The sequence below is a fragment of the Numenius arquata genome, chromosome 12 (genome assembly GCF_964106895.1).
Source record: "Numenius arquata chromosome 12, bNumArq3.hap1.1, whole genome shotgun sequence".
In the NCBI taxonomy this organism is placed as follows: Eukaryota; Metazoa; Chordata; class Aves; order Charadriiformes; family Scolopacidae; genus Numenius; species Numenius arquata.
The window spans coordinates 36,896,362-36,919,075 of NC_133587.1; the positions used below are offsets into that span (position 1 = coordinate 36,896,362).

The 22,714-nt window shown below is 39.5% G+C and overlaps 1 protein-coding gene across 1 annotated transcript in view; it reads right to left on the reverse strand.

The window, feature by feature from the left end:
* DPP6 (dipeptidyl peptidase like 6) overlaps positions 1-22,714 on the reverse strand; it is a 410,215-nt gene that overhangs the window by 124,603 nt on the left and 262,898 nt on the right. The window contains exons 4-5 of the mRNA XM_074157769.1: positions 17,656-17,750; positions 12,935-13,009 (exon numbers count right to left, since the gene is read on the reverse strand). Of these exons, the coding sequence (XP_074013870.1) occupies positions 12,935-13,009; positions 17,656-17,750 (170 nt within the window). The remainder of the gene's footprint in view (positions 1-12,934; positions 13,010-17,655; positions 17,751-22,714) is intronic.

Below are 22,714 nucleotides of genomic sequence, written 5' to 3' on the forward strand. Positions count from 1 at the left end.
TTGCAATACAAGCCTGAAGGAGCCTTAGTCTACCAGCTTGTCCTTGGTGCATAAAGGACGACCAGAACAGCTCTCCAGTCATGCAGTGCTATGAATGGCCTGTCACCCACACTGGAGAGGCTTCCTTGGAGCTGCAGCAATCTCACCTCAAGGTGACATCGGGAATGGACAGCACATTCATGCCGCAGGGACTTGCATTTTAGAAGCGTTCATAACTCAAGCTCAAGCCAATTGTAACAGGGTCATGGGCTGCAGGCAACACCCACAGTTAATATGTAAATCTCTCCCACAAATATACGAGGGGAATGCTGGGATTCAAAACTGATCTTCCTGCTACCAAACCAAAGGCCTCTGAACCAGCTAAACCCAGGAGTTATTCCTTCACAAGTGTCATCTTTAGTTTGTGAAATAACCACAAATAAAGTGTGATGGCAACATCCACTACAGTAATAGATGGACTGCAGTGTTGTAAGATAATGCTGTTACTTTGTGTTCCACAAACTGATTATCTATCTCAGTTGTTTCATGATAATAATTCTTTATTAAAAGATTTGTTTCCAAATTACACTTTTGAGAGCCTTATACTGCTGACGATGCCAAAAGGGAATTTCAAAGCTGGCTTTAGGATTTATGACTTGGTGATATGGTGGAAGTAAAGTGGATGCTCTTTTTGCTACAAACCCAGCTCCAGAATCAACTTAGGCCACAGGTATTAACATACAGCTCATGTGCCAGATCTCGCCCTTAGGAGAGCGTTAATCCAATCTGCCAACTGCTGCTGCACTCTAATACAGCTCTGCCCTGCCAAGCAATTACAAAAGCCTCCTTTTGCTCCCGAGCCACCTGTCCCTCACAGCGCTCCACTGGCACCAGCAGCACCAGAAAACACTTGCAGTCACTGGCTTAAAGGATGACTGCTCCATTTTTTACTGGTAAATAAAATGGCAGCTACAAAACACTCGGTAGGATTTTTGCACCAGCCTTTGTGCGCTTGTTGCTCAGGTTATTGGGAAGCATCTGCAATCAAGTTATTAAGAATTACAAGTCGGGGGGTTGTGAATAATGAGCTCGTTTTGTTGTTGATCTTGTTTTTAAACTTTTATCGGTATTCATGTCACATGATATAAACTCCCAGGTTCCCCTCCCACACTGCAGCAGGCGTAGCGTAAGACTGCATGGAAATTCTCCAAACACTGTACTTGCCTGTTCTATAGTCCAATTCAGACACTTGGAAATGAGAATTGAATTATCTAGTACAAAGTTAATGTTGCGATTCTAACATATCAAATAACACATCGAAGGAAAAGAAGGAAAAGATAAACAAACAACTTTGCATTATTATGTAATAAGGATAGGAGTACAAAAGTAGCCTGGGGTCAAATAAAACTTGTAGAAGGAGACAATTATCCCAAACCTAGGAAACATAGAAAACCTTCCAATCCATACAAACACACAAAACATACAACTGTGATTCTCGTAATATCATACACCTGATATTACATAATGATAATATCTGTATTGGGTCAGACCCAAAGCTCATCCAGTTTGCTGTTCTGGCTTGGACAGTAGCCCAAAGCCAATTTAGAAAGAAAATTAGAGTTATCTTATCTATAGTTATCCTTCCCCAAAATATTTTCCCAGCTTGAAGCCACTCTCTTTGCAGCTGTCTACCTTGAGGGATGTCCCTGCCATTGACCTCTCCAGTCATTCTTTACAAGCATTTACCCTTTTTGCACCTACAACAGCATGTAGCAACACCCTCTTCCCAGACAATGGTGCCAAAAGCCTGTTTGGGGTATGATTCCTCTGACCAGTCTTTGGTGTCTATTTAGCCTCAGTTTTACTCCCTGGAGCACACTGATTATAAAGGCAGCCCAGGGCATCTGACACAGATGGGGAGTTTACATTGTTCCCATCTACATTCACTTGACTGACGCTCACCTTGGTTGACTTTGGCGTTATAAGTCTGAGGGCTGAAGGGCAGCATGAGAAATCAATGCTTAATAATCAATGTTTTTACTGAAACATTAGATAATGCCTTCTTTAAATGAAACATTTCTTGAGCTGGGCAGACTGGATGTGGAAAGATTCTAAAAACCTCTTTTCTGTTAAGTTTACAATCCAAACGGTGCAGCTTTGTAGCAATTACATGAGAACTAAGCCATGAAAATGGGCTGAATGCTTAGTATATCTAATTAATTTATTCACTTTTAAATAATTCACTTTAGCGGCAGAAATTAGCAACTACAGAACCACAGCACATGTTCTTTCTATTAAAATTTACTCTTAGCATATCAAAATTGCTTTTTCTTCTGTAGCCGTTGAGGGGGTGAATAATACAAAGAAGTTAGCACTGTCATTGAAATGATAGTCATAGGTTCAGGGCACTCTTAGAAGACTCAAAGAAAGGAATCCAAGACAAGAAGGATGAGACCTTCAAAAAGCATTAGAGAGCAGAAGTTTAAGAACACTGAAGTGGATGTGAAAGGAGAATGAAAGTATTCAGATATATGCCAGGGACCTCAGTCCAAAAATGCTCTCTCTGTTCAGTGAAAGATTAATTTTCTAGTTCCACATGAAATCAGAAGGCTCTGAGCTGTACCTCGATGTACACGTGGATCTAAGTCACTGGAGGCAAGATTTCTATTTTCTGACATAAGAAAAAATAAACAAAAGTCACATATGAGACAGTGGCGCTTTTTGTCTGTCTTCTGTGTGATGCTGTGGACCTCTTCCAAGGGGTAAATGGACTGTGGTGATGATGGACATCTCTTCAAAATGTGAGGGGAGAGCAAACAGGACAGGAAGAAGCACAGAGCATCCCCTGTTCCTTGCCTGCCGTACAACTCTTCACAACACCACCATCTACGGCATTGCTGTACGGGTACTCTTCCACCCTTGCATGTAAAAACCTGAGGACTCGTGCTTTTAAAGATCTAACTAAAGCCCTATGATTTGATTTGTTTCCCTTTTCAAGAATAAGCTTTTTTTTTTTTTGAGTGGAGAATAAAAGAGAATAGAAGATTCCATTTTCAAATCTGGGTCGTTAGCTGCCCAAGGAGGAACACTAATTATTGGTTTTAATATAGCCCTGATAAAAACAGAGTTCTGCAGGCAGTTAAAAAGATAAAGGGCACTTGTCCAGGGTAAACACAGCGCTGTACACTCCTTGGATTTAGGTATGTAACTCAGCTAAAGTGGAGAACTTTTGCATCAGAAGATTTGCATTTCTGAGTACAGAAATTTCATTGGGGTGCTCTGCATGGTAAGATCTGGTTTTCCAGAAGAGGGCACTAAACATACCTTGTTCCTATTTCAGTGATTAAAAATGCATAAATAAAAGAGACTGGAAATCAGAAAAATTAGATTATAAACTCCTGCAGGCTGGGACTGCTTCCTATGTTTCTGCATCAACACCAGAATTAAATTCTTTCTGATTTTGCTTTCTAATGCTTTTAAAAACACTGCTGTTCTCCCATTTTGCATCCTAATATATTTCTTTCCTTAATGTTTTAAAATAACTATCTATACTTATGAGAATCCCGCACAAAATGAGATTTTTATTGTCCCTAAAATTTAGGAAGCAAAATTATGCTAAAAAAAGGAACTTGCCTCTAAGGTAATTCTGAAGCCTCTGCATGTTGCAAGGAACCTATTTTTTTTTTTTTCAATAATTTTTGTATAGCTACATTTACAGAATCAGAGAATCTTCACGGTTGGAAGGGACCTTTGAGATCATCGAGTCCAACCACAAAAAGACAAACAAACAAATAAATAAAACCAAAACAAACACCCTCCCACAACACACCCACTACCACACACCACCCCACCCACAAACAGACACAAACCAACAATCTCAGGCACTAGAGCGTGCCCTGAAATTCCACGTCTACACGCTTCTTAAATACCTCCAGGGATGGCGACTCCACCACCTCCCTAGGCAGGCTGTTCCAGTGCCTGACCACTCTCCCAGTAAAATAATTCTTCCTAATATCTAATCTAATTTTAATTATTTTATTTTTAAAATGATTTTATTTTTTAATTATTTTAATTATCTAATCTATTTATTTCATTACTATTAAAGCACAGATGATTCCCCTGTGTTTCACTAGCATGGGTTCCCATAGGAGTGTAAAAAAGAAAATTGCAATGTTTTTACTGCTGACTCTCTATCTGATTTTGACTATCTAGGAGAACTTGTACAATTACCTTTCCTATGTTTTATTCAAAAATAAATTGCAGGTTGTTTTTAAGATGTTTTGTGGTTTTTGTTAGAACATTAATCTCTACCAGTCTGTCTGTTCAAGTTAGATCACCTATACACTTAGAAAAGAAAGCAGAATGAAAAATCTAATCTTATCCAAGCAAAGAAAAACTAGTTATTTTTGTATCATAGTGTTTTGCTTTGAATCTTTTTATTTTCCCTTCTCTGTTTGATGAAAATCTCATTTGCTAAAGAAAATATTTACAGAGGAAGACTGCTGATAGCTGATACCGATACATAATATACCTATGTACTCTTGCATGACAGGCTAATTATTTCTGACTTCTGATATTACTCTAGTCTTCCCTGGAACTGTGGATTTGCTTTTCAGTTTACTGATGTGTATCTGTGCCTGTGAATAAATGTAGGATACAGTTTTTTGGCCTCTGCTACATGAGCAAAGCTGTCCAACTTAGTCTGAAATATTATTTTGCACTCAGTCATGTCTGTGAGATTTGTATTGAAGTCTCCCAGCTCAGATTAGAGGCTTAAAGTTCAGTCCTAACCCCATTTATCTCCATTATTAGAAGAACAGCAAGAGTTTAATCCTTTGTTTTTAACAGAAAATAGTTAAAGCTCAGAGGTGGCACAGCAGCTGAAGTCAGCATTAATTAATGCTCTCCATCTCACCCAGTTAGCATTTTGTTGCAATAATCAGACTAAAAAACACTCCCTGGAATGGAGACTCAGTAAGCAATTGAGATTTGGTGCAGTTTTACTGAAACCTTTGCTGTAGAGGGAGCATGCATTGGCAAAACTGGAATATGGAGACTTAGGACAGCAAGAAGACCTGCTGGGCAGAGCTTTGCCTCTCAGCTCAGGCAAACACATCATATGGTGTTTTATGAATGCATCTAGGTCATCATTTCATAAGCACCAACTTCCTGCTGAAAACATCCCCCAATAATGGGGAGCAACAGAGCTAAAGGGGTAATGGTTTTAAATTGGAAGAGGGGAGATTTAGATTAGATACCAGAAAGAAATTCTTTACTGTCAGGGTGGTGAAGCACTGGAACAGGTTGCCCAAGGAAGTTGTGGCTGCCCCATCCCTGGAAGTGTTTAAGGCCAGGCTGGATGGGGCTTTGAGCAACCTGGTCTAGTGGAGGTGTCCCTGCCCATGGCAGGGGGGTTGGAACCAGGTGACCTTTAAGGTCCCTTCCAACTCTAACCATTCTATGATGTTATGATTCTATGATTCTAAAGAACTGGGATGCCAATGTGGGTTGATTGTTTGCTCCAGGAAAGTGCTGCCGGCCACAAGTAACCATGGTGGCTACCCATGATAAACGCAAGGTCCCCACCAGTTCCTTCAACACTGAGAAGGTCCCACTCCTAGACTATCTGCTGAGGGCATGATACTGTGGTGAGCATTGATTCCTTGCATTTAATGCATGCAAACACCTTTTTCCATGGACAATAAACACAGGAAGGCTCCACCCACCAATTCCTCAGTGCCCATCATTTCCCCTTTGTTAAGAACGGAAAATAAACAAAAAGTATGCAGACTTGGAATATGTCATTTCATTCCACATTTTTTGTTGCTGCTTCTACCTAGAGTTACAAAACCAGACCCTTACTTTTAACCAGGAAGCTCTTGCCCCATGGCCCAAGGAGCTTAACTACCAAAATGTCCCTGCAGTTCATGTATTTGAGTGCCTAACCCCACTCTACCTTTCTGTTTAAGTTGGAATTTTTTCTGTAATTAAACTGGGCTGTGCCAAAGCAGAAGGATTGCTTCTAAGAGCAAAGAGTAAGGCTACATAAAGGAACACATTTTCTGCTGGAGCTTTGTAGGGATTTGAAATGAACTATGAGGCTCCTCCAAAACAAATAAAATAAAGAATAGGTTTGACCTCTTTTCTTCCCCTGTGTTAGTCCAAAATTGGTCCTGAAAGTTACCAAAATGAAATTAGTTTCTGTATGTTCTCCTTCAAAAGGGAGGTCTAGGATTAAACTTGTCACCAATTATTGCTCCACTGTCCTGTGTCTGCATACAAAAATTTATATTCTAAACACACAATGTGACAGAAATTGGACAGAGCAATGACTGCTGAGCAGCAAGAACAAATATTCCCACCACCTGATAATGTTTACTCAATTAAAATGGGTATCCACCCTCCCATAGCAAGAATTTTTAATTCTGTAAGCATGTGCAGCAGAAAAAAATATTGTGATCGAAAGGGTTCTGCTGTCAAAGGCACAACTGAGGACACCTGAGAAGACATTGTTTGCACAATGCTGTAATAGAGTTTTGAAACCCATAAATCCCTCTAGAGTTGTGTGGCAAACTTCCCTCTCTCTCTGTGCCATTGCAGATATCAAATATTAATTAGGCTGAACAAATTACTGATACCAACATGCGACAGAAGAACTCAGCACGCCGGTATGTCTGACAGAGATATTGCTACTTGTGCCTGAGCTGAGATTCATCTCAGGAAAATCTCCCGGTTGCTCTAACTTTCTTTATTAGCAGCTTTGGCTTATTTAATGCAAGGTGACCGTGAAGGGCAGGTGTCCTGGGTGAGCTGCACACCTCCAGATCTGGCAGAGAAGCAAATGGAAGTGTAGAAACGTTTCTGAATCAACCTTCCCTGATCCCTTTGAAAATCCTCTTTTGTCTATCTTGTTGCTGCTGTTCAGCCCACATTGAAAATGGCAGATTAGGGAATTTTTTTATGGTGGGTTTGAGATTACAAAAGATAGGCAGTCTTTCACAAAGGGTATTTTAAGTAGACAAGATTCATAATTAAAAAAAAACCACCACAGCATCTCCAAAAAATAATTTATTGTCTTTTAAATTTTTTCAAATAATAGCTGCTGCTTCAGCTTCAAATCCAAAGTAAACTATCACCCAGAAAATTAACCTCCCCTATGTCCTCAGTACTTTCTTGTTAATACAATATTTCTGGACGCACAAGCCTTAGCTTTTGTTATGTAAATGTAGCTGGAGCACTTCTGTTCTCCTTATCACTACAAATAGGATAAAAAGCACATTATTAAACATGGATATTTACTCTACTGATCTTGGCTGTTGAAATAATATGACTCAAATCAGGACATAAGAATATGTAAGAAGAAGGAGAAAAAAGAAGGCCCCTCACTTTCAGCCCTGGCACCACAGGATCACTGCACTAAAACCCCACATGGGCACACTCATAAAAATGGTGCAATTTTCAGAAGTTATGAGCATTTCACTAAAATATTAAATATTAGCTGACCAGTATTAGTAGTATTTATTCTATGGGAAGCAACTGAAGATGTTTTTTTCACGAAAAAGACTCAAGATTTAGCAAATCATCAGATTTGATAAGTGGCTTGTCTATTCATTAATAACTCGACTTCTGCTCATTACAGAACTGTACAACTACAATTATCTGATGAATCGAGAAAAGAGAAGATATTTGGCTTGAAGATACATGCACAGATGCAAAAAGAGGAAAATATTTTAATTGATATAAACTTTACATTGTTAGGACTAATTTTTTCTTATTTTTATGTAGGAAGTGAAACTACAATTATTTATTCTAATAATGGGCAACTTATTCTTATAAATAAACAAAATTATAGTGCTTTAGGCTTGAAAATGTTGGCAAAATAGTTCTAGCCACTAGACTTTGATAATAGTCAACACTGCCCTTATATTGTGTTGCTTTATAACAGAGAAGGAATTCTGGTTTATGAACAACAAAAATTCAAAACTGCATTCATATGAAAAAAAGATAGGAAAACTATAAATATAAGCTTCAAAGATTCTACTAGTTTACAACAAACATCAAAAATTAAACAAATCTCTAAAGCACGTGCCATTATTTTATGGTACAAATTTTCTAACTGTGCTCACCTTACATAGTGTAATCACTATTCGTTTTCATTGCTCATGAAAACAACATTGGGTGGGAATGGAAAAGGTAAATTTGAAACATATTTATTGCCAAAGAAAGAAAACAGATTTATGCAATCCTATTTCTAGCAGTGGTAAATCCTTTTCAGTTAAGTAATAAATATCATAGCAACAATATTAGCAGTATTACTGATGGTAGTTATGATAGTGTCTAATTTTCAGAGGCATATTTATCATAATAATAGTTCTCACCTAACTCAAAAGGATGTTGTGAGGATTCATTAATATTTATACCCATCAGTGTTTTGGAAATAACAAGTGTTATATTGTTTTAATTCTTACGCGACTAATTAAAGCAGTATGAGGTTGTAATTGGAGCCACAAGCACAAAACCTGTTCATTCCACATAATAACAAGACTTGGACAAATAGGAAAAAATAACAACAATAATATGCTACTTTCTATAAATAATGCTTTTTTACTTCATTCATACTCTAAATACAAAGTCCAGGGTTTTGACTGGGTCTTTCCGAGATCCCTCTGGCCCCACCATTCCCGTGAGATCTATGGCAACAGGCAGAGTGAAAAAAAATACTAAACTCACCACTCTAAAAAAAAAAAATACTTGGGTCTGCTCTAATTACAATGATGATTAATTCTTTGCAGCTTTCAGCATTATGAAAATGCATTCTTTTAACTGCAAAATAGGTAATAGCAGCTATTGTATCAGCCATAAAGTCTCTAAGCCCTAATTGCTGTTCAGAAACTTAGCAGTTTGGTCCATATTAATCAGCCAGGATTTCCTGCGTGTAATTGCTCTTAACTAGCTCAAACACAGTAATGGACTGGTAAATTGGAAATGAAGAACAAATAGCTTTAAGAAGAATCTCTGCCACTTTATTTCCTCTCTTGCATTACAACGACAGCTATTCATAATAAAGGCAATTAAATATTCTCTATTTAATGTCTCACCATGTCACTCAAGGAAATCACTTTTCTCCTCATTTACTTTCCTCTGTTTCTTTTATCACCAGGACACAAACTCTACTGCTTAACTCCAACAACCACAGAAATCTACACAAGCCCATAGGGTTTGGTTATTCATCATTATTCTCACCCCATCACTCTCCCAGTTGCAGACATGCTACCGAATTTAAGAGGTGGTTTGTCACTTTGCTATTTAGGAAAACACTTTTGGAATCCATGGAGACCCACAAACATGATTCTAGCCCAAACACTAGAGACCTCTGTGTCTCCCCAGAAGGTGCGCAGGGACCATGGACCTGGTCCAGCCAATGCTGGTGGAGCCACGCACTGGGCAAGAGTGGCTTTGATCTGAAACCACCAGGAACAGTCTTGACCCTCTGCAGCCTTTCTGCTGAGATGCTGTGGTTAAACCCCCATTTGCCTACGTGTTTTGTTGTCATCAAACTCTATGGCCAGAGCCCCACACACTTTTTTTGGGGAAAAATGATTTGAAATCAAAGTTTCTCTACAGGTGCATTTATTTCCCAAAGCTTTCCCAAAACTTCACCCTGTGTTTCAGCCTCAGGTTCGACCTTGCTCTAGTGTAAAGAAACAAAAAAATAAACAAACAACAGAAAAAATGCAAGAGTATTTTAAAGACAAGGAAGCCTGGCGCCTTCTTTATGACCTTTCCAGAAAAAGAACAAATCTTCTGTGTTCAAGGTTAGAAAAGTTCCCTATTAGCACAAGGCTTACCCAGAATATTGCTGCCTGAAAGATTAAACTTCTGTAAATATAAGCACTGCAAAAAAAGCATTTAGAATGAAACCTGACAGCCCGACTAACCACAATGTACCCACACCAGTCTCACAACCACCTGCCAAGCTTCCTGGGAGAAATATATTTTAAGGAACACGCTTTAATTCATGATACTTTAAGATGATGAAGTGATACAACAGGAAAACACACATTAGTTGCCTCAATAGCTTTGCAAAATAGGTGTCTGCCAGTTCAGGGCTGTGTTATTCCAATGTGGGTGTCAGTGCCATTACCCAGACCCAACACTGAGCAGAGATGCTCCTGTGCAAATAAATAGAAAAGCCTTAGAAGAAAGCTGTTACTGCCAGGAAATTATTTGTAGCATTTTTCTTTAAAATATTTCACTTCATTGGAGCGACACACTATGCTTTTCTATTTTGATTTTTACTCCTAGCCTGTATTAAAATTAGAGGCTGAACCCATTCATATTAGAATTCTGACAAATGATTAATTCCTATGATGTATATTAAGAAATTTTACACATATGTAAATGCACACAACTGTCCCGTGTAAAAAAACGATGAAAACTTCTATACTCACAAACAATTCAAAGGCAGCGCATCACACTTTTAAATGGCAAAAAATAAAGCAACACTTTCTGACACCTATAAAATCAGTCCACAATGTTTCAAGAAGTTTCTTTTTGAAAGTACTTGTAGAATTAAACTTAAAACAAATGTCCTTTGCCAACACATTTCCTGAAATTTCCTTTTGACTTTGCAACAAGGACAACTGCCCAAGGCTTTGCTAATCAATTTCTTCTGTTGCAGAAAACAGCATAATTTGAATTTTGTCCAAGAATACAGTTTGAAATGCAGAAAATGTGAAAATCTAACTAACTAACGTGCAATTATTTGTAGCCAGATTCTGCATACCAAGTAATAAGAAAGCTGAATAAGTAATTTAACAGTTGTTGCGACTTCAATAAACAAAGAGCCACCCATCATGTCTTAAGGATACAATATTCAAGAGTGAATCTTACTACCTCTCTATTAGTATGCTTCTTCAAAAAAAAATTTTTGTATCCTTTATAAGCATAGATCTTAAAGGAAAAAGGAGGGGTTTTAGTTTTGTTTCAGAAGACTTGCTATCATAATCTCATATATGAATACTTTAACAATTTGCAATATTCTTTTACACTGAACATATGTCTAGTCACATCCTGAATTCATAGAATCATAGAATAGATTGGGTTGGAAGGGACCCTTTAAAGGTCATCTAGTCCAACGCACAGATCTTCCCAAAGGTTATATTTCCAGCTTGCCACCTCAGCTTTTCCTTTCTGGAAGAAGATGTGGCGTGAGGAAGGGCACACCTGGCTCTGTGCTGCGCTGTCCTGTCCAGCCGGGCATCTCAAGCACCACAAACCCCATGATGTTTTGTCTTCACCCCAAACCCACAGATCTGCAAGCACTGACATGTAGAGAGGAGGATGTGGAGGAAACACATCCAGTCCATCCCTTTCCATCCCCATCCTCCCCTTCCTCCACTGCCTGCATCAAGTGTTCCTCTGCAGGCAGCAAGCAAAGTCTGGGCTGCAAAAGCCTCTGTAACTTTGCTTCTTGCAGATATTCTGAATGTGTAGCCCTTTTGATGGGTAAAGGTTAAGAATAAAAAGGGATTTTCTAACTACTGCTTTTTAGGAATGAAATTTTTTCTCTCATTATAATTTTTCTTTTTATAGGACTTTTTCTTGGTATAGGAATTTTTCTCTCATTCTCAGAGGAAATGAGGAAGCCCTCTCTACTCAGGGCTCTTCCAGCTCGCACAATGCACCTGAGTAGTGTCATCACAGGGCTTCCACAGCCAAAGGCCAATCTCCACTAAAAGAACTGAATTTTACAAAACTCCTCAGGCACACAGGGCAGGGGGGCTTTCAGGCAAAGGCTTTGCTTGCTCATTAGGCTGTGTTCCCCATATTTAGATTTAACTTAACACTTCTACATCGATCTCTGTCTGGAATTTCGCTAAGCTTTGGTTAAGTGAAGTTGCACCAACAATGATTTCCCAGCAAAAGGTCTTTATGAATTACCCCTAAAGTTTCTGATACAGTTTTATTTGAAATTTTTCTAACACCAGCTGTGGTTCTCCTGACTTTTATACCCCTGTGAGTGAGGAATAATTCCATAGATGACAGCAGAGAAATTAGATGAGCAACAGAGACACAACCTCGACTACCTAAAGGACCAACAAATTGCCTTTGGTTAGCAGCTGAAACTAGATTTATTTTATGGAAGAAGAATTACAGTTGCTGGTGAATGAATTATCTTCATTTTGAGGAATTGTTGCAATTCTAGATTATGGAAACAAAATGTATGGGGCTTACAGTTTATCCAAGTAGTACAGCACAGCTATCATTCTAACATTTCAAGTCTTATACCAGCAGAATTTAAAAAGAAAATAGATATTATTCATGCCCAAGAACTGCTTCCCATGTGTCTGATACTTTACTCATCATTTAAAAATGACTCATTACACTTCTCTCTTTTGAAGTTTAGTAGAAAATTCACCCTAATCTAAAACTTAGTAGTAACTCAACAGTGATTTCTTACGAATGATTTATACCTAATCCTCCGAAGAAAAGGATTTATAATGAAAGTGATAGCTCAAGCCTAACTGCAGCACTGGGAACAGTGACACCATAATTAATGTATTATTTCAGTTGTGGGAGACACTGACAGTTGCTTTTTGTTCTTGGGAAGAAATTTATAGTGTGACAGAAAAAGGCACCATGGAAAAAAAAATTGCACAGAAGAGGAATAGAAATCCTCGTAGCAAAGACATGTCCTTACAATCCTCCTCCCAAAGTCTATAAAATCCTGGCAACAACAGTGTTTCCTCTACGGTGCAATTTATACCTTACTCCTCTACTAGATGGCAGTATGACATGCTTTCAGAATGTCTAAGTGAGGGGCGTTCATTCTTTGTTTCTTAGGAATTAATCAATTTAAAATATCATCTTACTGGCATAGAAATGGGAAAAACAAACAAATAAAAAAGCTCGCCACTGGCTGTGTATTTTGAGATCAAATCTATTAACTTACCGGTTCAACATTAAAAGCAAAAAGTGCATATTCCCGGTCAGGTGACACTTCATATCGAATAGCCTTTAAGGAGACCTAGAAAATAAAGCAGACATTGAAATAAATATTTTTTCAGTTTTCAAATCAATAACATTAGAACTCATTGTTATGACAATGTTTCTAACAATCAAGAGTACTGCCAGACTAAGTGTCTTTAAAAATAATACATCACATCTCTTTTTAAACACCAGAAATGTTATGTGGGCACATATATGCTCTCATAAGAGAAAGCATAACTGCATTGTGACCCAGATCAGGCAGCTATCTTAAAAAAATCAGAATTTTCCTTACAAACCTACTGGTCAGTGGCTGGTGGGGCAGCTGTGGGCAGCAGGTAGTAGAAAACCCTGATAAATGTGAATTTATTAATTCTCTCTCATTCCCTGCAGTCACTGGCCAAAGTGCTGGAGATAAACAGTGAATACCTGCTGGAGCAAAATATTATAAAGAGACACGACAAACTGTCTCAATTAAAACAACACTGAGGAAAAATATCACATTTTCCCCAGTTAAAATAATCTTTGGGATGCTGTGATGATACAGCTTTCGAGATGCACCTCGACCTACGTTCTGCAAAAAGCTGCGTTGTAAGTCTTACTAACGAGAAAAGACCCCAAAATATCTCAGAATTGTCAGGAATTACCTTTTTCCTGTTCCACCTATCATTTGTATAGTGCAGACATCCCTTCTCCTTTCCTGTGTGTTTCAAGATAATACATTACTGGTGCACCAAGGTCAAAGAGAGGTGCCACTAACGTGCCGCTCATCCACTACCTTTTAAATCTCATCCTCTCACCTAGCAAATTAGATGCAAGTCCTTGAAAGATCCCCAAGGACCAAACTGGGAGTTTGGGATGCAAGGAAATGCACAGCATCCCACTGGGAGAGTCCTCCCCAAGGCCAGCAAGGCTGGCAGTGGTGCGTGGGGAACCCAGGGGACAGCCACAGGCAGAGGGGACTGATCATAGAACAGTTTGTGTTGGAAGAGACCTTTGAAGGTCATCTAGTCCAAACCCTCTGCAATGAGCAGGGACATAAAATCATAGAATCATTCAGGTTGGAAAAGACCCTTGGGATCATCGAGTCCAACCATCTACCCTACTCTACAAAGTTCTCCCCTACACCATATCCCCCAACACCACATCTAAATGACTCTTAAACACATTCAGGGATGGTGACTCAACCACCTCCCTGGGCAGCCTATTCCAGTGTCTGACCACTCTTTCTGTGAAGAATTTTTTCCTAATGTCCAGTCTAAACCTACCCTGTTGCAGCTTGAAGCCATTCCCTCTTGTTCTATCACTAATTACCTGTGAGAAGAGACCAGCACCAACCTCTCTACAATGTCCTTTCAAGTAGTTATAGAGAGTAATGAGGTCTCCCCTCAGCCTCCTGTTCCTCAAACTAAACAGTCCCAGCTCCTTCAATCGCTCTTCATAAGATTTATTCTCCAGGCCCTTCACCAGTTTTGTTGCCCTTCGCTGACATCTTCAACTAGATCAGGTTGCTCAGAGCCCCGTCCAACCTGACCTTGAATGTTTCCAGGGATGGGGCATCTGAGTGCTGAAAGAGTTGGTGGACGTGCTCGCCAAACCACTTTCCATCATTTACAGGAAGTCATGGCTAACTGGGGAGGTCCCAGTGGACTGGAGGGTGGCAAATGTAACACCCATCTACAAGAAAGGCAAAAGGGAGGATCCAGGAAACTATAGACCTGTCAGCCTGGCCTCGATACCAGGGAAGGTCATGGAGCAGGTCATCTTGAGTGCCATCAAAACCCACATAATGGGCAACCAGGGGATCAGGCCTAGTCAGCATGGGTTTATAGAAGGCAGGTCCTGCCAGATGAACCTGATCTCCTATGACAAGATAACCAGATTATTGGACGAGGGAAAGGCTGTTGATATTGTATACCTGGACTTTCGAAAAGCATTTGATACTGTCCCCCATACAATTCTTGTGGAAAAACTAGCTTCACACGGCCTGGATGAGCATACAATCCCCTGGGTCAAGCAATGGCTGACTGGAAGGTCCCAAAGAGTGGTGCTCAATGGATTTAAATCCAGCTGGCGGCCGGTCACAAGTGGTGTGCCTCAGGGCTCAGTGTTAGGACCATTTCTGTTTAACGTCTTTATTGATGATCTCGACAAGGACATAGGGTGTATCATCAGCAAGTTCGCAGATGACACCGAGTTAAGCAGGAGTGTTGATTCCCAGGAGGATAGGGAAGCTCTACAGAGAGACTTAGATAGATTGGATCATTGGGCCAACATCAATGGTATGAGTTTCAACAAGGGCAAGTGCCAGGTTCTGCACTTGGGCCACAATAACCCCAAGCAGCGCTACAGGCTTGGGGAAATGTGGCTGGAAAGATGCCTGGAAGAAAGAGACCTGGGGGTTCTAATTGACAAGCAGCTGAATATGAGCCGGCAGTGTGCCCAGGTGGCCAAGAAAGCCAACGGCATCCTGGCTTGTATTAGAAATAGTGTGACCAGCAGAAGTAGGGAGGTGATTGTGCCCCTGTACTCAGCACTGGTGAGGCCACACCTTGAGTATTGTGTCCAGTTTTGGGCACCTCAATACAAGAGAGATATCGAGGTGCTGGAGCGAGTGCAGAGGAGGGCAACAAAGCTGGTGAAGGGCCTGGAAAACAAATCATATGAAGAGCGACTGAAGGAGCTGGGACTGTTTAGTTTGAGGAAGAGAAGGCTGAGGGGAGACCTCATCACTCTCTTCAACTACTTGAAAGGACATTGTAGAGAGATTGGTGCTGGTCTCTTTGCACAGGTAATTAATGACAGAATGAGAGGGAATGGCTTCAAGCTCCAACAGGGTAGGTTTAGACTGAACATTAGGAAAGAATTTTTCACAGAAAGAGTGGTCAGGCATTGGAATAGGCTGCCCAGGGAGGTGGTTGAGTCACCATCCCTGGATGTGTTTAAGAGTCATTTAGATGTGGTGTTGGGGGATATGGTATAGGTGAGAAATTTGTAGAGTAGGGTAGATGGTTGGACTTGATGATCCCAAGGGTGTCTTCCAACCTAGACGATTCTATGATTCTATCTGCTACCTCTCTGGGCCATCTAATAGGTTGATGGGCCAGCATGGATCAGTATGGGTGGTACCAGGAGAGCCTGAGAGCCAGCAGTGTCAGCATGAAGGAAGATTTTATTTTCTGTTATATTAATAACACAGAGGAAGGAAAACATGCCAAGGTAGCAAAAGTTTTTTTGTGACCCAAAGCTGGAAAGGAAAAAGTAAAAGACAACATTCCTGGATGAGGTGTAATATCAGCTTTTGTATTGCGTCTTTTTGGATTAATGTGGAGGTGACGTTCTTCAGATTTATTTACCCAGAGGGCAGAGGAGCAAGGGTAGAACAGGCACTAGGGAGGCCACAGCATGAAAAAGCAGGATTATCTTGTAGTACTGAACTTTTCTTACAAATGCCAAAAATTAAAAAACAGGGGAATAAACAGGCCAAATGGGAGCAGTTTGACTTCAACAGATCTTGACATAAAAGGAACTCAGCCCATTCCCTTACCCTTAGCAGAATTGTAAAGAAAGGGATTGTGCTGTGGTGAAAGAAGCTTGCATATATGATGTAGCAAAGGTTGAAGGTTAAATGGCAGCATGTGAAGATTAAGGTTGGGTCCTGCAATAATAATTCAGTGATAAATTCTTTGTCCCATTAAAATGAATTAATACTACTTGAGCTCTGTATGAGTTGTGTACTCATGCTGCAAAATAAAATCACCTTGGAATGTGGTTTTACAGGTTTTTTTTAGATTTACTTTTAGCTTTTGAGTTTCTAAAGCTGTTTTCTGCAGATCTTGGGTCATTAAGATAAGTCTCTATTAGCTATCCTCTGCTTTTACAGTTTTGCAATGACACAATACAACAAAAACACCCCAAGTTAATAAAAACCTTAGGCAGGTACTGCATAAGTGACAATTTTACCAGGACAATGTGATTTGTATCTCATTACTGGAGCAAACAGTGCACTTTACTTCAGAAATTAACTTCTTACAGGAGATATTGAAAGCACCTTGACATTTAATGTTCTAACTTCTCACACAATGCTGTCTGGTTTTTGTACACAAAACACTTCCATCATTATAAATAATACTCTGTATCAGTTGTGGATTTATTTTCTTTTCATTCATTTTAATAGCCACCTACTAACTTCTTTTCCCAATAACTTCTTAGGGTTTCTCTCATACGCAAAATATTTCCATTCATCAATGCTATTCATTAACAACACTGAAATTACATTTCAAACATTGGGCAAGAAAATTAGCAAATCCACAAATTGAAAAATAAGTATTTGTATGGAGGAACGTGGAAAATGCCACGAACAGACAGTAAATTGTATCAATTGTCTTTTCTATTAAGCGTGCAAAGATGAGAATTATGCATCTTTCAATTATATATGATATGCAAGACTAGCTTCAAATATCTATATGATACTTTCCTGTAGTATGAAAGAAATCGAGCTTGCAGAATAATAACAAAAGCTGGAGTTCAATTTCACTTTGCCAGCCATTGCATAGCCCATAGTATTACCACTGCATTGCTTCTCCTTGACAATACATGAAGTTGAAACCCAAGTCATTTTCTGCTTTACTGATCTAACTGCAAGAGAACTGTGAAATTCTGCTACTCGTTATAGAAAATACTTACAATTTTTTTGTTTTCTATTAATATTGTTGAATTGTTCGTTTCCACATTCCTCAGAATCACTGTGCCATTCTGGTTTCTATAAATGAATTCATTATCTGCAAGGAGGAAAAGAAAAGAACATTAAGGAAATCTGAAATTGTCTGTTTGTGTATAACCTAATTATGGGCTTGAATCAAAAGGACTGCTGGGAACTTTCCTCTAAAGAACAGAGATTTATTTTTTTTTAATGCAGCTATTGCTGTGATGCTAAAGTGGCTTCCAGGAAAGTTATTAAACAACATGATTAGTGTTTGTCAAATTTCTTCTGCCACACTTTCCCAAAGCTGAATACAAGAGGGTGACCTGATACACAGCTTGCTATATTGTTAGTGTAGAAAAAACCAAGGTTGAAAAACGTTCCTTGTCCTTAAAGGTTTCCAAAATCCTCAGTCTCTGTAGGAGTTTAATAAGCCAGATGCCTAGAATGTCTCTGAAAGTTAAAGGTACCTAAAATTGTGCAGATCTTCCAACTCCATTGGTCCTGCAAACTTAGACCAAAAGGAAATGCGTTCAAAGAAATTGCCATTTTCACACGGAACGAGACAAATCAGCTTGTTCCTATTGCACTTTGGGACTACTCCAGCACTCAAGACATCTGGTCAAGGACAAGAATCCCCTCCGGTAGCTGCTGCACAGGCGGGAGATAGTCTCCAGATTGCAAAGCTCAAAACCTTCATGACAGAAAGGCTGGGGCGGACATATGAAAGAGACTCCAAATGAGGGCTGGGTGGCAGGTCAAAGCTTCGGGATGAAAAAACATTACAATAAAGGGTTGTCATCTTGTCAGATGTCATAAACTGCAGTTCAAGTCTGACCAGTGCTCACATGCACTACCCCACAGATAAAACCTAAGTCTGTAGCACACTGCCATTAAAAGATCCAGCAGCTTTTCTTGACACAGGAGTAGGGTCACTGTTTTTTTTTTTGTAACCTGGCTAAACTAAGATTGAAAACTAATGGATCCTACCAAACTTCTGCCTCTAGTTTCAGCCTAGGAAACAATTCCTCCTTACCTGCCCTCACTGTGGCCACCCCCAAGGTGGCTACCATGATGCATCCACAAGTGTTAGGGACAAATGAATGATTAAACATTATCCATGAGTTGTTCTGGGATGAGTCAAAGGTGAGTTTAAATCCTATCAGATTCATAAAAGCACAGATCCAACTCACTGTAACCACAAACAGATGTGCACTGCCCCGCTCGGGGTAATCTGCTGGAGATCACATCAATTACAGACACCCAGTTCTTCCAAAACTTTGGTGTAGAGACCTACCATACTCTTTCCTTATTCATGTTTCAGTCTTTTTTCATTTCTAAACTGGCGATGACAATCCTCATCACAGTCATTAACCATCTTTGTAAAATGCTCTGAAAATTCAGATGAAAAGCTTCTACGCTACTTGTTACTATCAATAAAAACAGTCATCTCCTACACACCACAGTTTTACATGTATGAGTAGGAAGAAAAAATCATTTTTGAGACTGGGATGAATCAGATTCTGTGAGGCAAAACTATTGCTGCAGTACAGATGAACCTCTCCAGACAATAAGATTTTACCAACGTAAGATTTTCAGTATCCAAATCACATCATCAGTCCTTCAGATTCATAGTCAAAGTTCTCAAAGCATCTCTTTTAATTATGGAATAAATTTTATCAACATTTTTGGTCCTGAATAAAAAATGCAGGATCTGAATTAGATTAAGACTTGCATTTGAGACCAGAATAATGACGAGAGTTTCTGTTTGGATTTGACAGTATTAAAATTTTGTCTTTAGTTCTGCAGTGTTGTCCAAGGGCATGGCATTTTCATAAGCATGCCTGATTATATTCAGGACTTTAAAATATTACCTCATACGATTTATGACTGAACAAACTAAGATTCTTCAACCTGAAAAAGAAGTAAGTGAACAGAACTAGGATAGAAGTCAAAAAAGTCGTAGGCAGCATGGAGAAGGTAAATAATGAATGTTTCTTCCCCACCTTTTCCAAAATAAATAGGAGGAGGCATCAAATGACACCAGCCAGTGACAGATTCAACACAAATAAAAGGGATTATTTCTTCATACAGAAGGTAAACAAACTTTGGAAGTCACAGTCCCAGAGTAGAGCATGTGCCAGGACTGCATATGGGTCCAAACAAGAATTAGAATTACGGAAGAAATTAGGAATAGAAAAATAGAAGAAAAATCCATCAAAGATTATGGGTCTCAAAGGGAGACACTTTTCAGAAGGCCCTTGAACCTGAGATTATGCGGGACTAGAAGAATTTCCTGAATTATCATCTTGAGAAATTTACTCACTTTTTAAAATCTTCCCTAAGCATTTGCTCTTGTCCTGGACCAAACACCAGAAGAGACAATCTCTGGGGTCTGATCCAGCACTGATTTATTTACAACTTTAACTTCCAGCTTCTGTGTTCAGATCCTTAAGAAATGCCTTTATGCCAGCAATTTAGGAAGTGATACCATAAAAGGTGTTAAAGCTCCATCCACACCTTGCCTTTATAACCCTTAGAACATTAAGGATGAAGCATCATTTTTTATACAAGGAAAGTATACCGTCCAAATTTTTATTTTCACGTATTCCAGAAATAACAGGAATAACTAAATTGAGAGACAGAATATTACCTAATTGTCAGGCATTTTGCAAAAGATTAATAATCACCCTATGTCAACAACACTATGTTTTCCAATTACATACTAAGTTCTAGACAGAAAACCCTCATTTTAAACATGGCTAGCAAAGCATTTGCATAATTGCAAACCTCTCAGGATATTTCCTAATTAGAGAAAAAAACAGCAATGAAATTGAGCTCAAAGTTCAGTACACAGGTAAAGTAGCTTATTCTTCTAATGAGTCTGTGGGGCTGTTAATATTTGGTAGCTGTTTCTTGAGCGTTGCATGAAGTGATACAAGTTACATTACTGCCTGTAATGACATTGCTACTAAACTTTTATTGCTCTCTATGCTCCAAAAAAACCATAACATTTTAATAAACTGTGAAACTTCAAGATGATTACATAAAAGTTGCTCCATAGTTGGAAGGAGATGAAAGACTTTCCCACTATTTGTTAAAGTAAAACAAGTTTAAAACGAGGTGCTAATCTGCTGCATGTACTTCTGGTATAAAAAAAGGAAGAATAAATGAAGCAGCACTGATTTGTTAGGGCTGTAAATCTTGCTATTATATTCAATACAAGCCATCAACACAGCATCTGAATTAATGAACAGAAAATTGGTCTGCTTAAGAGAAGAACAAATTGATCTGCATTATATTCCAAGCAAAACACTGTGAGGTTTATCTGGACTGTAAGTCGTATTATCTTAGTCCTCAAAAGACTCAATGAATAATATTCTTGGACTTCTGTTTTGAAACATGTGATTTGTTCCAGTTCAAGAGCATTTATTAAAATAGGACATACCTCAGTCAAAGACAAAAAGCAATGCAGCAGCCTCTGTCTGTAATGAATTCTGTCCACTGAGCTGATGAGAATTTGCAGCCTGATTTATAGTTGTCACCACAGCTGATAAAGGTCATCACTGCATCTCATTTTTTATACCTGTCTTTCTTTGGGGCTGGTGTTCAGTGTAAATGATGCTGAAAATTGTAACTTTCAGGCATAAAGCCATTTATTCCATTATATAATGGATTTCTTCAACAGCAGAGTTCACTTCGCCAACTCCTCCCCCTCTTTCAACTTCCAGGAAAATGTCTGGTTGGTAGAATGTATTATGTGTCTGTGAGTGTAGACACAGATATGTAGTCACGCTTACAAAAGTGACTGATTACAAAAAGCAGTGATTACTGGAACTAACAGAGCAGCATTGGTGCTGTACAGAGACAGCAGAGAGGAATGGGGGAGCCTCGGCAGAAATTTTTAAAAACCTGCTAAGCAGAACGGGTGAAATCAGGAAGCCCAAGACCAGTGATGTATTTGCAGTGTCAGAGCTTCTCAGCTTCTCTGTACACATCTTTCTTAAATTCAGTCAGGAAGCACGCACATAGAGAGAACAGATCTAGCGACAGGGAGCTCGTGTCTCTTGCAGCTGCTGAGCCCTCACCAGGACCAGCACACACGTGGGTTTGCTTAGCCTGGCAGCTCTGCCCACCAGCCTCTTGTTCAGTGTGAAACAAGACAAAATGCTGGGATTTTTCTTAAGAGAATAATGCATTAAGCACTATGACTCCAATGCAGGTTTTGGATTTTCCTTGCCAACCTTTCCCAAGGTTTTACCATCAGAAAAATCACAGGGTCTCTGGAAACTTGCCCATTGATGCTGCCATGATGCTGAACCTGGAAGTGGCAGTTGAAACTCAGGAGAAAAATCATGAGGCCATCACTGGTATCACCTGGTGTGAGAACCTGGTGTCTTAATTGCACCCTCAGAATCATTATGAGCCCCTCCCAGACCAACAATTGGACTGGGACCTAACACCTGGGGACCCCACATTGTCAGTTCGATATGCAGAGGCCTAAACAGCCAACAAAACCGCTGGACACCATCAAGAGAGCAAGACAACACGGATCATTTGCCATGATATAAATCAAGGGAGTACAAAAATTCATGGACGACTAACAGATATTAAAGGAAATAGGCAGGATATACACTCTGGCATCCCTAATCCAGGGCTGCCTCATTGTGGACCGCTAAAAGGGGCCAGGCTCAACTCCAACATAGCATCAGCTATTGCCATGGTTAGAGACCCAACACTGGGCTAGAGGGGTAGCTGCCTGAGCCAACACCACTTCTTTTTACACTGCTGTGTGTCAAACTGGGCACCAGATTAAATAGCTCATCACTGTGGACAAGAATGTCTGGGAAATTTTTACCTCTAGGAAGAGTAAGTTTGAATGCTGGTGGTGCAAAGAAGCTGAAAGAATTACATCCAGCTACAGGAACACAGTTTTGTGTCAGTGCTCACGAATTAAAGGCTGTACAGCTTCCCTGATGTAACTAAGTAAGGACACACACTATCAGAGATGAGACTGGCTTGAAATAATAGAAGGACATACAT